The sequence below is a fragment of the Eubalaena glacialis genome, chromosome 17, assembly GCF_028564815.1.
Source record: "Eubalaena glacialis isolate mEubGla1 chromosome 17, mEubGla1.1.hap2.+ XY, whole genome shotgun sequence".
NCBI classification, from domain to species: Eukaryota; Metazoa; Chordata; class Mammalia; order Artiodactyla; family Balaenidae; genus Eubalaena; species Eubalaena glacialis.
The window spans coordinates 49,267,159-49,280,779 of NC_083732.1; the positions used below are offsets into that span (position 1 = coordinate 49,267,159).

Here is a 13,621-nt window from a genome sequence, read left to right on the forward strand (position 1 = left end):
ATCACTTTAAGTATATCCTGCCACTCCCTTCTGGCTTGCAGAGTTTCTGCTGAAAGATCAGTTGTTAACCTTATGGGGATTCCCTTGTGTGTTATTTGTTGTTTTTCCCTTGCTGCTTTTAATATGTTTTCTTTATATTTAATTTTGGATAGTTTGATTAATATGTGTCTTGGCGTGTTTCTCCTTGGATTTATCCTGTATGGGACTCTCTGTGCTTCCAGGACTTGATTAACTATTTCCTTTCCTATATTAGGGAAGTTTTTGACTATAATCTCTTCAAATATTTTCTCAGTCCCTTTCCTTTTCTCTTCTTCTTCTGGGACCCCTATAATTCGAATGTTGGTGCGTTTAATGTTGTCCCAGAGGTCTCTGAGACTGTCCTCAGTTCTTTTCATTCTTTTTTCTTTATTCTGCTCTGCAGTAGTTATTTCCACTATTTTATCTTCCAGGTCACTTGTCCGTTCTTCTGCCTCAGTTATTATGCTATTGATCCTGTCTGGAGTATTTTTAATTTCATTTATGGTGTTTTTCATCATTGCTTGGTTTCTCTTTAGTTCTTCTACGTCCTTGTTAAATGTTTCTTGCATTTTGTCTATTCTATTGCCAAGATTTTGGATCATCTTTACTATCATTATTCTGAATTCTTTTTCAGGTAGACTGCCTATTTCCTCTTCATTTGTTAGGTCTGGTGTGTTTTGACCCTGCTCCTTCATCTGCTGTGTGTTTTTCTGTCTTCTCATTTTGCTTATCTTACTGTGTTTGGGGTCTCCTTTTCGCAGGCTGCAGGTTCGTAGTTCCCGTTGTTTTTGGTATCTGTCCCCAGTGGCTAAGGTTGGTTCCGTGGGTTGTGTAGGCTTCCTGGTGGAGGGGACTAGTGCCTGTGTTCTGGAGGATGAGGCTGGATCTTGTCTTTCTGGTGGGCACGTCCACGTCTGGTGGTGTGTTTTGGGGTGTCTGTGGCCTTATTATGATTTTAGGCAGCCTCTCTGCTAATGGATGGGGCTGTGTTCCTCCTGTCTTGCTAGTTGTTTGGCATAGGGTGTCCAGCACTGTAGCTTGCTGGTCGTTGAGTGGAGCTGGGTCTTGATGTTGAGATGGAGATCTCTGAGAGATTTTCGCCGTTTGGTATTACGTGGAGCTGGGAGGTCTCTTGTGGACCAGTGTCCTGAAGTTGGATCTCCCACCTCAGAGGCACAGCCCTGATGCCTGGCTGGAGCACCAAGAGCCTTTCATCCACATGGCTCAGAATAAAAGAGAGAAAAAATAGAAAGAAAGAAAGAAAGAAAGAGGATAAAATAAAATAAAGCTATTGTAATAAAAAATAAGAAAAAAATTATTAAGAAAAAATTTATTAAGAAAATATTTTTTTTAATTTTTAAAATAAATTTATTAATTTTTATAATAAAAATAAGAAAAAAATGATTAAGAAAAAATTTATTAAGAAAAAAATTTTTTAAGTAAAAACAAAACAAAACAAAAAAACGGACGGACCGAACCCTAGGACAAATTGTGAAAGCAAAGCTATACAGACAAAATCTCACCCAGAAGCATACACATATACACTCACAAAAAAAGGAAAAGGGGAAAAATTAATATATCCTGCTCCCCAAGGTCCACCTCCTGAATTTGGGATGATTCGTTGTCTATTCAGGTATTCAACAGATGCAGGTACATCAGGTTGTTTGTGGAGCTTTAATCCGCTGCTTCTGAGGCTGTTGGGAGAAATTTCCCTTTCTCTTCTTTGTTCGTACAGCTCCCGGGGTTCAGCTTTGGATTTGGACCCGCCTCTGCGTGTAGGTCGCCTGAGGGCGTCTGTTCTTCTCTCAGACAGGACGGGGTTAAAGGAGTAGCTGATTCGGGGGCTCTGGCTCACTCAGGCCGGGGGGAGGGAGGGGTACGGATGCGGGGCGAGCCTGCGGCGGCAGAGGCCGGCATGACGTTGCACCAGCCTGAGGCGCGCCGTGCGTTCTCCTGGGGAAGTTGTCCCTGGATCACGGGACCCTGGCAGTGGCGGGCTGCACAGGCTCCCGGGAGGGGCGGTGTGGATAGTGACCTGTGCTCGCACACAGGCTTCTTGGTGGCTGCAGCAGTAGCCTTAGCGTCCCATGCCCGTCTCTGGGGTCCGCGCTGATAGCCGCGGCTCGCGCCCGTCTCTGGAGCTCATTTAGGCGGCGCTCTGAATCCCCTCTCCTTGCGCAGCACGAAACAAAGAGGCAAGGAAAAGTCTCTTGCCTCTTCGGCAGCTGCAGACTTTTACCCAGACTCCCTCCTGGCTAGCTGTGGTGCGCTAATCCCTTCAGGCTGTGTTCACGCAGCCAACCCCAGTCCTCTCCCTGTGATCCGACCGAAGCCCAAGCCTCAGGTCCCAGCCCCGCCGGCCCGGGCTGGTGAGTGCTTCTTGGCGCCGAGCCTCTGTGCGGGAGTCTCTCCGCTTTGCCCTCCACACTCTCTCCGCTTTGCCCTCCTCACCCCTGTGGCTGCACTCTCCTCCGTGGCTCCGAAGCTTCCCCCCTCTGCCACCCACAGTCTCAGCCCGCAAAGGGGCTTCCTAGTGTGTGGAAACTTTTCCTCCTTCACAGCTCCCTCCCACTGGTGCGGGTCCCGTCCCTATTCTTTTGTCTCTGTTATTTCTTTTTTCTTTTGCCCTACCCAAGTACGTGGGGAGTTTCTTGCCTTTTGGGAGGTCTGACGTCTTCTGCCAGCGTTCAGTGGGTGTTCTGTAGGAGCAGTTCCACGTGTAGATGTATTTCTAATGTATCTGTGGGAAGGAAGGTGATCTCCGAGTCTTACTCTTCCGCCATCTTGCCCAGACCCTCCTGTGTTTTTAAATTACATATTATGTTTTGTTTTTTTTCTTGAGTGGAATTTGATATGGCAATATCTTGTTCCATTTTTATTACCTCCTCAAATATAGACTGTTAATTATAATTATTATTTTCTACTATTTATTACTGAAAACACATCTTAGTTGGACTAATATACCTTTCTAAAAATAATAATAATAAAAAAAGGTTCTTGTAGTGCTCCATTGGAAAGATATATAATTGTGCGTTTTAGCCAAGAATTACATAGGTAATTTTGAGATTATATTCCAGAGAAAACTAGGTTTAGAGTCAACTAACATGTATTTAGTGTTTACTTGTGTCACGTGTTCTAGGTGATTTCTCATGTAATGCATTGTTTTGTGCCTTTGATCTTAGTAAACTTTATACTCAGGAAAAAACTGATCCATTGAAAGGTAACAAACCATCACCTTTTAAATTAACCTACTTTTAAAAATAAGCACTTATTGCATTTGTGGGATTTGAAGAAACAGTGTAGTTAAGATACTCAGAACAACACTCGCAGATACCGAATTCTGTTTTAAAGTAATTATATCATTTTTTAGTGTCAAAAATATTTTAACTGACCATGTTAAGAAGCATTAAATATTATTATCAAAATGATGTGTTATCTGTTAATTCAATTGACATATATGCAAAAAGATGTAAAGATGATAGACTCAGGCACTGTTATTTTCTGGACATATCTTTTAACCAGGATGTGACATACAGATGATGTTCCAGTGGTGCTCTGAGGGATACCATTCACTCTTTTCTGCCTGCAGAGCCATTTCTTGAGCCTGTCCTGAGATATTATGTCTTCTCTATAGCTTTTCATGATCCCCTTTGTTCTTCTCTTTGTTTCGATGCTACTCTGTATACATATATTTTATTCTAGGTATTCGCTTCTCAGACTGCATTTGGGTATCCTTCATTGAATTTCTATTATATGTAAATGCATATAGTTTCCTAGAAGAAAACTATTCTTAATCCTTTAGAAAGTATGTGCTAGCTGGTCCACTTACCTGGTTAATTGTAGTTGCTGGTTTGTCTGCTGCCTGGGAATCACAACGCAGGCCTTGATTAACTTTCTATGAAACAAGGATATGGACTAGGGATCCCTAAGCTCTCCTGTATCTCTACAATGTTGTCATAATATGATTCTAATCCATCACTAGAAATGTATTATGAAATCGTTGATTAATGTTTGCAGAAGGCTTAGAGAACTTTTAATGAGAAGTAGATACTTGTGTTTAGTGTCAATTAATAGATGGCTTATTAACCTTTTTTTCTTTTTTTGCCCCAAGAACATTTTTCCAAATATATTGGAAAAATGTACTTTCAAGAATAAATTGCAATCTGGTGAAATATTTTGATTGCTTAATAAAATTTAGCTTTTAAAACAAGCATCAGTATAGTGACTGTAGAAACAAAAAATCTATGCATTGACCCTTGAACAAGGAGGGGTATTGGTTCCAGGATCCTCTGTGGATGCTGAAGTCCCATAGTCAGCACTCCATATCCGGTTCTGCATCCCCGGATTCAGCCAACCTCGGACCTTGTAGTACTGTAGTATTTATGGGAAAAAAACCTGTGTAGAAGTGGACCTGGGAAGTTCAAACCTGTGTTGCTTAAGGGTCAACTGTAGTTATAATAAAAAAGAAAGCAGCAGCAATGTATAGTTTTTATAGTTTTTCAAAATACTTTATGATCGCAAGTTTTAAATTCCTACAGCTTCTTTGTGAAAGAGGCAAGATAAGTAATCTTATACTCTACGGAGGTGAAACCTAGAGAGATTAAATGCTTATTCATTCCTTCTTAAAAAGGTATAGAGTGCCTATATATGGGTACAATGATGAATAATTTACCCTATTTGACTTTGAGAGCAGGAGAGACAGATTTTTAAACAAATATATTTGTTGATAATATAGTTAATTATGGTAGAAACACAGAAAATGGTGCATGTACCTCTGGGGTATTGTTTGGTGAGGCTTCACAGAAGAGGTGATTTTTAATGCATTCTCATTGTAGACGTTTGCCAGGGTGAAGAGAAGGGCCTTGCAATAAAAGGGAATGAACATATGTAGAGACCCAGAGTTATAAAAGGGCCTGGGTATTTGAAGAACAGGGTCCAGTTCAGTGCAGCTAGAACATTACTGTCCAATATAAATATAAATATTATGTAAGTTAAAAATTTCTAATAGCTATATTAAAAAGTAAAAAGAAATAGGTGAGATTAATAATAATATATTTTATTTAATCCAATATATCTGAAATATTTGTGTTTTTTTATACTTAAGTATGAAGTAGTTGATTTTAAAGATCAAATCAGGTGTATATTTTACATGTACAAAACATCTCAATTTGGACTAGCCACATTTCAAGTGCTATGTGTGTGTGCCTGTGAGAGAGAGAGAAAGGGAGAGAGAGGGAGAGAGAGAAGAAATGAGAATGAGAATGAAAATGTGTTCACTCTAGAGGGGCAGGTGGAGAGATGAGGTTGAAGTGGTTGTTGGAACCATATTTTGAAAGGCCTTGTATGCTGCCTGAATTTGGAGTTTATACTTACAATATAGTAGTTTATGACCGTGCTTCTCAAATTATCTGTGGTGAAGGGCCAGATTTTTAAATTTAGAATTTGTTGCAGAGTGATACTTTTGAAAAATATAATAGTGAAGTAGAAAAGTAAAATGAAGCATCATTTTTTAGTCATTAGATTTGACAAATGTATAGTTGTTCTATCAGTTATCTATAAAGGTGTCTAAGCCAGTGCTATTCAACAGAACTTTCTATGATGATAGAAATGTTCTTTCTGTGCTGCCCAATAGAACAGCCACTAGCCCATGTGGCTATTGAGCATTTGAAATGCAGCTAGTATGGCTGAGAAGCCGATTATTTAATTTAAATTGTAATAACCACATTGGACTATTGGCTACTGTGTTGCACATTACTGAATATGTTTACTCTTAATCTTTGTGTTTGTCTTTCGTGGACTAGTGAAAAACAATTGTGGACTGGCATGGGTCCACAAACATACTTTTAGCACTGTTTACAGTGTGGTCTCTAGACCTGGAAAGCCTTTGTGTGTCTTTGGCAAGTTACTTAATCTCTCGCTACCCCAGGATCCTCAGTTCTAAAATGAAGGCAATAATAAGAAACTGTTGCATAGAACTGTTGTGAGGATTAAATGTGGAAGGGGTGGGGTTAGGGAGAGCATCAAGAAGAGATGACGTCTCTGAAAGGGCCTCGAAGGATAGGTTCAATAGGCAAACAGGAGAGAGCATATCAGGTAGAGGGAACTCTGAAACACATTTGGATCATACTGTGTTTAGAAGAAGGGGTAGCAGATAACACTGCCCTAGCCCTATCACTGCTACCTCTATTTCTTCCTCTCTTTCCTAGTTATCTTCTTATTTTAATCTTTTAGCATATTTTAAACTGATTGCTAGGTAACATGTGATTTTGTGGTTTTAATACATGCTACCCTGTCGATAAGGCCAATCATTGCCTCTTTCTTCTTCATTCCTGGGAGTTATGGTGCCTGAATTTGATGGTAGAAATTGGGCAACAGTTGAGAAGGGAAGGGGAATCCTGTTTGAAAAGCAGTCCCTGGGTTATGGGCAGATAGCTGTGAGATTCTTTTCCCCTAACACATATTTCTTACTTACCTAGATTATTTTAGGAAGAAAACAGACTGGGAAAAAAATGAAGTTCCATGTCTTCGTATTTGTTGGTGTTGTTCACCTTTTATCCCTGAACTCTGGGAAAGCTGTATATGGGAATGGCATCTCTCAGAGGACTTTTCAAGAAATAAAAGAAGAAATAGCCTGCTATGGAGATGTTGCTAAAGCAATCATCAACCTTGCTGTTTATGGTAAAGCCCAGAACAGATCCTATGAGCGATTGGCACTTCTGGTTGATACTGTTGGACCCAGACTCAGTGGTTCTAAGAGCCTAGAAAAAGCCATCCAAATCATGCACCAAAACCTGCAGGAAGATGGGCTGGAGAATGTCCACCTGGAGCCTGTCAAAATACCCCACTGGGAAAGGGGAGAAGAATCTGCTGTGATGCTGGAGCCGAGAATTCACAAGATGGCAGTTTTGGGTCTTGGCAGCAGCATTGGGACGCCCCCAGAAGGTATTATTTGCCTTTTCAAGTCAATTTGCTGTGTTCTTTATTAAAACTAATGCCATATGACATAACTGATTATAGTGTGCATGATTCATATTATAATTGGGTGATAAAAAGGAAGATGTAATCATTTTGCATTCCATTGGCTTGAGTTCTTTACTCTTATACTCCTTTTTTCTTCCTTTTTTCCCTCTCTTTCTTTTCTGAAAGTGTCACTTTTTAAAATGAAGCATCTACAACTATTGGTCCATGATACTTATGAGCTGTATCACTTAATTTCTATCTAGTATAACATTAGTATCATTCTGTAGAGAATTGAGATATATGTAAATAGGTTATAAAAACTATGACTTCTTCCAAGTGGCCTCAGTGTACAGAATTTCTTAGAATTAATGAAATATGGGACAGAGCCTTGCACATTGAATTGATTTGAGGTAATTATTTTTACAGAACCTGAGGTCTCTAATGCAAGGGGTTGTCTAGGGTAGCGTTCTGTCTTTACTTATCAGCACTCTGGCTCAGCCTCATCAGACAATATAAATGCTTAGATCAGGGATATAAAACCAGTCAACAGTGAGCTATCAGTTGGTATTGGACTATTCATGGACTATGCATGTATTCACGGACTATATTCCTATGGCAAAGGAACTACAGTTGGTCCTTGAACAACACGAGAGTTGGGGCACCAACCCTCCACGCAGTTGAAAATCTGTGTATAACTTATAGTCAGCCTTCCATATATACTGTTTGCTTCTTCTGTATCCGTAAGTTTCTGCATCTGCATATTCACTAGCCGTAGATCATGTAGTACTGTTGTATTTACTGTTGAAAAAAAATCCATGTGTAAGTGGACCTGTGCAGTTAAAACCTGCATTATTGTTCAGGGTCAACTTTAGTTTATAAAAAAAAAAAGCTAGTTGAGCTTCTCTAAAAAGTTTATAGAAACTTTTGGCCTTCTCTAATGCCAAGAGAAACACCCAGTAGAGAAGCAGATGGTCAGCTTTTTAAAAACATCTTTATTGAGATATTGGGACTTCTCTGGGGGTCCAGTGGTTAAGACTCTGCCCTTCCACTGCAGGGGGTACGGAAGAGTTCAATCCCTGGTCAGGGAACTAAGATCCCGCATGCCTTGCGGCCCAGCCAAAAAACCCCAAAAAACAAAGAGCAAACCACTTTATTGAGATATAATTCACATACCATAATATTCACCCATTTGAAACGTGCACGTCAGTGGTTTTTAATATATTCACAGAATTGTGCAACCACCACCACTATCTAATCAGAGAACATTTCATCACCCCCAAAAGAAACTTTATATTCATTAGCAGTCATGCTCCATCCCTTTTCTACCACCCTACTAAGCCCTAGGTAGCCACTAATTTGCTTTCTGTCTTTATGGATTTGCCTATTCTGGATATTTCACATGAATGAAATAATACACTATACTTTCTTTTGTGACTGGCTTCTTTCATGTAGCAGGTATTCCAGGTTCATCCATGTTGTAGTTAATTCATGCTTAATTCATTTTTATTGTTGAATAATTTCCCATTTTACAGATATACCGTATTTTATTTATCCATTGATCAGTTGATGAACATTTGTTTTTTTTTCCCACCTTTTGGCTATTATGAATAATGCTGCTATAAACATTCATGCATAAGTCTTTGTATGTACATATATTTTCATTTCTCTTGGGTATATACCAAGGAGTGGAATTACTTGGTTATATAATAACTCCATGTTTAACTTTCAGAGGAACTGACAAACTGTTTTCCAAAGTGACTGCACCATTGTACATTTTCACTGATGTTTTCTAATTTTTACACATACTTGTCAACACTTGTTATCTGTCTTTTTGGTTACAGCTGCCCTAGTGGGTATGACATGATATTCATTGTGGTTTTTATTTGCACTTCTCTAATGACTAATGATGTTGAGCATCCTTCCATGTTCTTATTTTCCATTTGTGTATCTTTTTCAGAGAAATGTATACTCAAATCCTTTGGCCAGTTTTTAATTGTGCTATTTGAATTTTTATTATTGAATTGTAAAAGCTCTTCATGTATTCTGGTTGCAAGTCTCTTATCAGTGTGATTTACTAAGGTTCTTTCCCATTCTATGGATTTTTTTTTTAAACTTTCTCGATGGTGGTTTTTGCTGCAGAAACGTCTTTAATTTTGAATTAGCACAATTTATCTAATTTTTTTTTCTGTTGCTTGTGCTTTTGGTGTTATATCTAAGAAACCATTGCCTAAACCAAGGTCACAAAGATTTATTCCTAAGAGTTTTATTTATTCTTCTAAGAGTTTTATAATTTTAGCTCTTACATTTAGGTCTGTGAGTTAATTTTAGGTGTGAGGTAGGAGTCCAACTCTTTTCTTTTGCTGTGGTCATTCAGTTGTCTCAGCATCATTTGTTGAAAAGACTATTCTTTCCCCGTTGAACTGGATGTATTTCATTAATTGATTTTCAGATGTTAAACCAACCTTGCATTCCTGGGATAAATCCCATTTGGTTATGGTGTATAATCTTTTTTTATATGTTACTGTATTCAGTTTACTAGTATTTTGTTGAGCAGTTTTACATGTATATTCATAAGGGATACTGGCCTGTAGTTTTATTTTCTTTGTGTGATGTCTTTGTCTGGTTTGGTATCAGAGTAATTCTGGCCTCAAAGAATAAGTTGAAAAGTATTATGTTGCCTTCTGTTTTTCAGAAGAGTTTGTGAAAGATTGGTATTAATTCTTTAAGTTTTTGGTAGCATTCACTAGTGAAGCCATCTGGTTCTGGGATTTTCTTTGTGGGAAGACTGTTAATTATTACTTCAATATTTTTCCTTGGTATAGATCTATTCAGATTTTCTATTTCTTTTTGAGTCAGTTTTAGTAGTTTGTGTCTTTCTAGGAATTTATTAATTTTATATAAATTATGTAATTTTTTTGGCATACAGTTATTTATAGTATTCACTTACAATTATTTTTATTTTTGTGAGGATAAGGATTCAAATTATTGTTTGGTGTCATTTGCTTTCTGCCTGAGGAGCTCTCTTTAGTTTCTTTGTTTGTTTTTCAAAGCCAGTCCGCTAGCAGAGAATTCTCTAAGCTTTCATCCATATTTAGTTCTTTATTTAATCTTCATTTTTGAAACACAGGTTTACTGGATATAAGATTCTTTTTTTTTTTATTTTTTATTTTATATTTAAAACAATTATAATAAATTCATTTAATCTTATCCAGCTTGATCACACATAAAATTCCTTTCCTAAGATTCGTCTTTTACAAACCTTCTATAACTTTTTTTAATCTTAAAACCTATGTATTTTTTTTTCACACACACACACTGTATTTTATTTTTACAAGAGATAAATAGACTGACACCAAGCATTGTACATGGATGACCACAACAAAAGCAACAATGATTGCAATTACCAAACATGAAACACACTCATACTATGTCATAATATTGACATTCAGTCCAGTAATCCTCCACTGTAACAGCTCCTTTACTTTGCAGTGAAAATTGATTTGTATATTCTTTGCCTCTGAGTCCTTGTGGGATTTTTTCTTTTTTTAAATTCAAACAGAAAGTCACAAAAATTATACTCATCCTCATCAGTTCACTCAGTCCCATGTAATTAATTTTTTTTTTCATCTTGATCTTTTGTTAGCACTTTTATGAGCTCATCAGTTTTTCATTAGAGTTCTGAAAATGCTTATTCATTCAGTTCAGCAGTACACTCAGGTACCAGAAACCTGTACTTGTCAGAGTCTTTTCCATGAATTTCCTGAAGATGAAACCCTTTTATAGGAACATATTTACAAAAGCATCAGAGTACACCCAGAACTGTCTGTAAATGACAAAAGACTTAAAAATGACCATGGTTAAAGATTTGATGAAAGTTCATAATAATGCAGTTGACAAGAAAATTAGTTATTTCTGAGATATACATTTTAAAGTAATAACTAGGATTATGACTTATAACATTATACCAGAACATATAAGATTTTTAGAAATTTCATGTAATGTCTGAAACATTTATATTAACATATTTCCATACAAATAACCCAATGAAAGTTTAGTATTAGTTGTTTTGTTTGTTTGTTTGTTTATACTACAGGTTCTTATTAGTCATCAATTTTATACACATCAGTGTATACATGTCAATCCCAATCGCCCAATTCAGCACACCACCATCCCCACCCCACCGCAGTTTTCCCCCCTTGGTGTCCATATGTCTGTTCTCTACATCTGTGTCTCAACTTCTGCCCTGCAAACCGGCTCATCTGTACCATTTTTCTAGGTTCCACATACATGCGATAATATACGATATTTGTTTTTCTCTTTCTGACTTACTTCACTCTGTATGACAGTCTCTAGATCCATCCACGTCTCAACAAATGACTCAATTTCGTTCCTTTTTATGGCTGAGTAATATTCCATTGTATATATGTACCACAACTTCTTTATCCATTCGTCTGTTGATGGGCATTTAGGTTGCTTCCATGACCTGGCTATTGTAAATAGTGCTGCAATGAACATTCGGGTGCATGTGTCTTTTTGAATTATGGTTTTCTCTGGGTATATGCCCAGTAGTGGGATTGCTGGGTCATATGGTAATTCTATTTTTAGTTTTTTAAGGAACCTCCATACTGTTCTCCATAGTGGCTGTATCAATTTACATTCCCACCAACAGTGCAAGAGGGTTCCCTTTTCTCCACACCCTCTCCAGCATTTGTTGTTTGTAGATTTTCTGATGATGCCCATTCTAACTGGTGTGAGGTGATACCTCATTGTAGTTTTGATTTGCATTTCTCTAATAATTAGTGATGTTGAGCATCTTTTCATGTGCTTCATGGCCGTCTGTATGTCTTCTTTGGAGAAATGTCTATTTAGGTCTTCTGCCCATTTTTGGATTGGGGTGTTTGTTTCTTTAATATTGAGCTGAATGAGCTGTTTATATATTTTGGAGATTAATCCTTTGTCCGTTGATTCGTTTGCAAATATTTTCTCCCATTCTGAGGGTTGTCTTTTCGTCTTGTTTATGGTTTCCTTTGCTGTGCAAAAGCTTTGAAGTTTCATTAGGTCCCATTTGTTTATTTTTGTTTTTATTTCCATTACTCTAGGAGGTGGATCAAAAAAGATCTTGCTGTGATTTATGTCAAAGAGTGTTCTTTCTATGTTTTCCTCTAAGAGTTTTATAGTGTCCAGTCTTACATTTAGGTCTCTAATCCATTTTGAGTTTATTTTTGTGTATGGTGTTAGGGAGTATTCTAATTTCATTCTTTTACATGTAGCTGTCCAGTTTTCCCAGCACCACTTATTGAAGAGACTGTCTTTTCTCCATTGTATATCTTTGCCTCCTTTGTCATAGATTAGTTGACCATAGGTGCGTGCGTTTATCTCTGGGCTTTCTATCTTGTTCCATTGATCTATGTTTCTGTTTTTGTGCCAGTACCATATTGTCTTGATTACTGTAGCTTTGTAGTATAGTCTGAAGTCAGGGAGTCTGATTCCTCCAGCTCCGTTTTTTTCCCTCAAGACTGCTTTGGCTATTCGGGGTCTTTTGTGTCTCCATACAAATTTTAAGATGATTTGTTCTAGCTCCGTAAAAAATGCCATTGGTAATTTGATAGGGATTGCATTGAATCTGTAGATTGCTTTGGGTAGTATAGTCATTTTCACAATGTTGATTCTTCCAATCCAAGAACATGGTATATCTCTCCATCTATTTGTATCATCTTTAATTTCTTTCATCAGTGTCTTATAGTTTTCTGCATACAGGTCTTTTGTCTCCCTAGGTAGGTTTATTCCTAGGTATTTTATTCTTTTTGTTGCAATGGAAAATGGGAGTGTTTCCATAATTTCTCTTTCAGATTTTTCATCATTAGTGTATAGGAATGCAAGAGATTTCTGTGCATTAATTTTGTATCCTGCAACTTTACCATATTCATTAATTAGCTCTAGCAGTTTTCTGGTGGCAGTTTTAGGATTCTCTATGTATAGTATCATGTCATCTGCAAACAGTGACAGTTTTACTTCTTCTTTTCCAATTTGTATTCCTTTTATTTCTTTTTCTTCTCTGATTGCCATGGCTAGGACTTCCAGAACTATGTTGAATAATAGTGGTGACAGTGGACATCCTTGTCTCGTTCCTGATCTTAGAGGAAATGCTTTCAGTTTTTCACCGTTGAGAATGATGTTTGCTGTGGGTTTGTCATATATGGCCTTTATTATGTTGAGGTAGGTTCCCTCTATGCCCACTTTCTGGAGAGTATTTATCATAAATGGGTGTTGAATTTTGTCAAAAGCTTTCTCTGCATCTATTGAGATGATCATATGATTTTTATTCTTCAATTTGTTAATATGGTGTGTCACATTGATTGATTTGTGTATATTGAAGAATCCTTGCATCCCTGGGATAAATCCCACTTGATCGTGGTGTATGATCCTTTTAATGTGTTGTTGGATTCTGTTTGCTAGTATTTTGTTGAGGATTTTTGCATCTATATTCATCAGTGATATTGGTCTGTAATTTTCTTTTTTTGTAGTGTCTTTGTCTGGTTTTGGTATCAGGGTGATGGTGGCCTCATAGAATGAATTTGGGAGTGTTCCTTCCTCTGCAATTTTTTGGAAGAGTTTGAGAAGGATAGGTGTTAGCTCTTCTCTA

The 13,621-nt window shown here is 37.5% G+C and overlaps 1 protein-coding gene across 2 annotated transcripts in view; it reads left to right on the forward strand.

Annotated features, from left to right (window-relative positions):
* The window catches only part of CPQ (carboxypeptidase Q), a 523,824-nt gene that overhangs the window by 104,359 nt on the left and 405,844 nt on the right, over window positions 1–13,621 (forward strand). For both annotated transcript variants that reach the window (XM_061171373.1, XM_061171374.1), the window contains exon 2: window positions 6,495–6,960. In XM_061171373.1, the coding sequence (XP_061027356.1) occupies window positions 6,528–6,960 (433 nt within the window). In that variant the 5' untranslated portion in view covers window positions 6,495–6,527. The remainder of the gene's footprint in view (window positions 1–6,494; window positions 6,961–13,621) is intronic.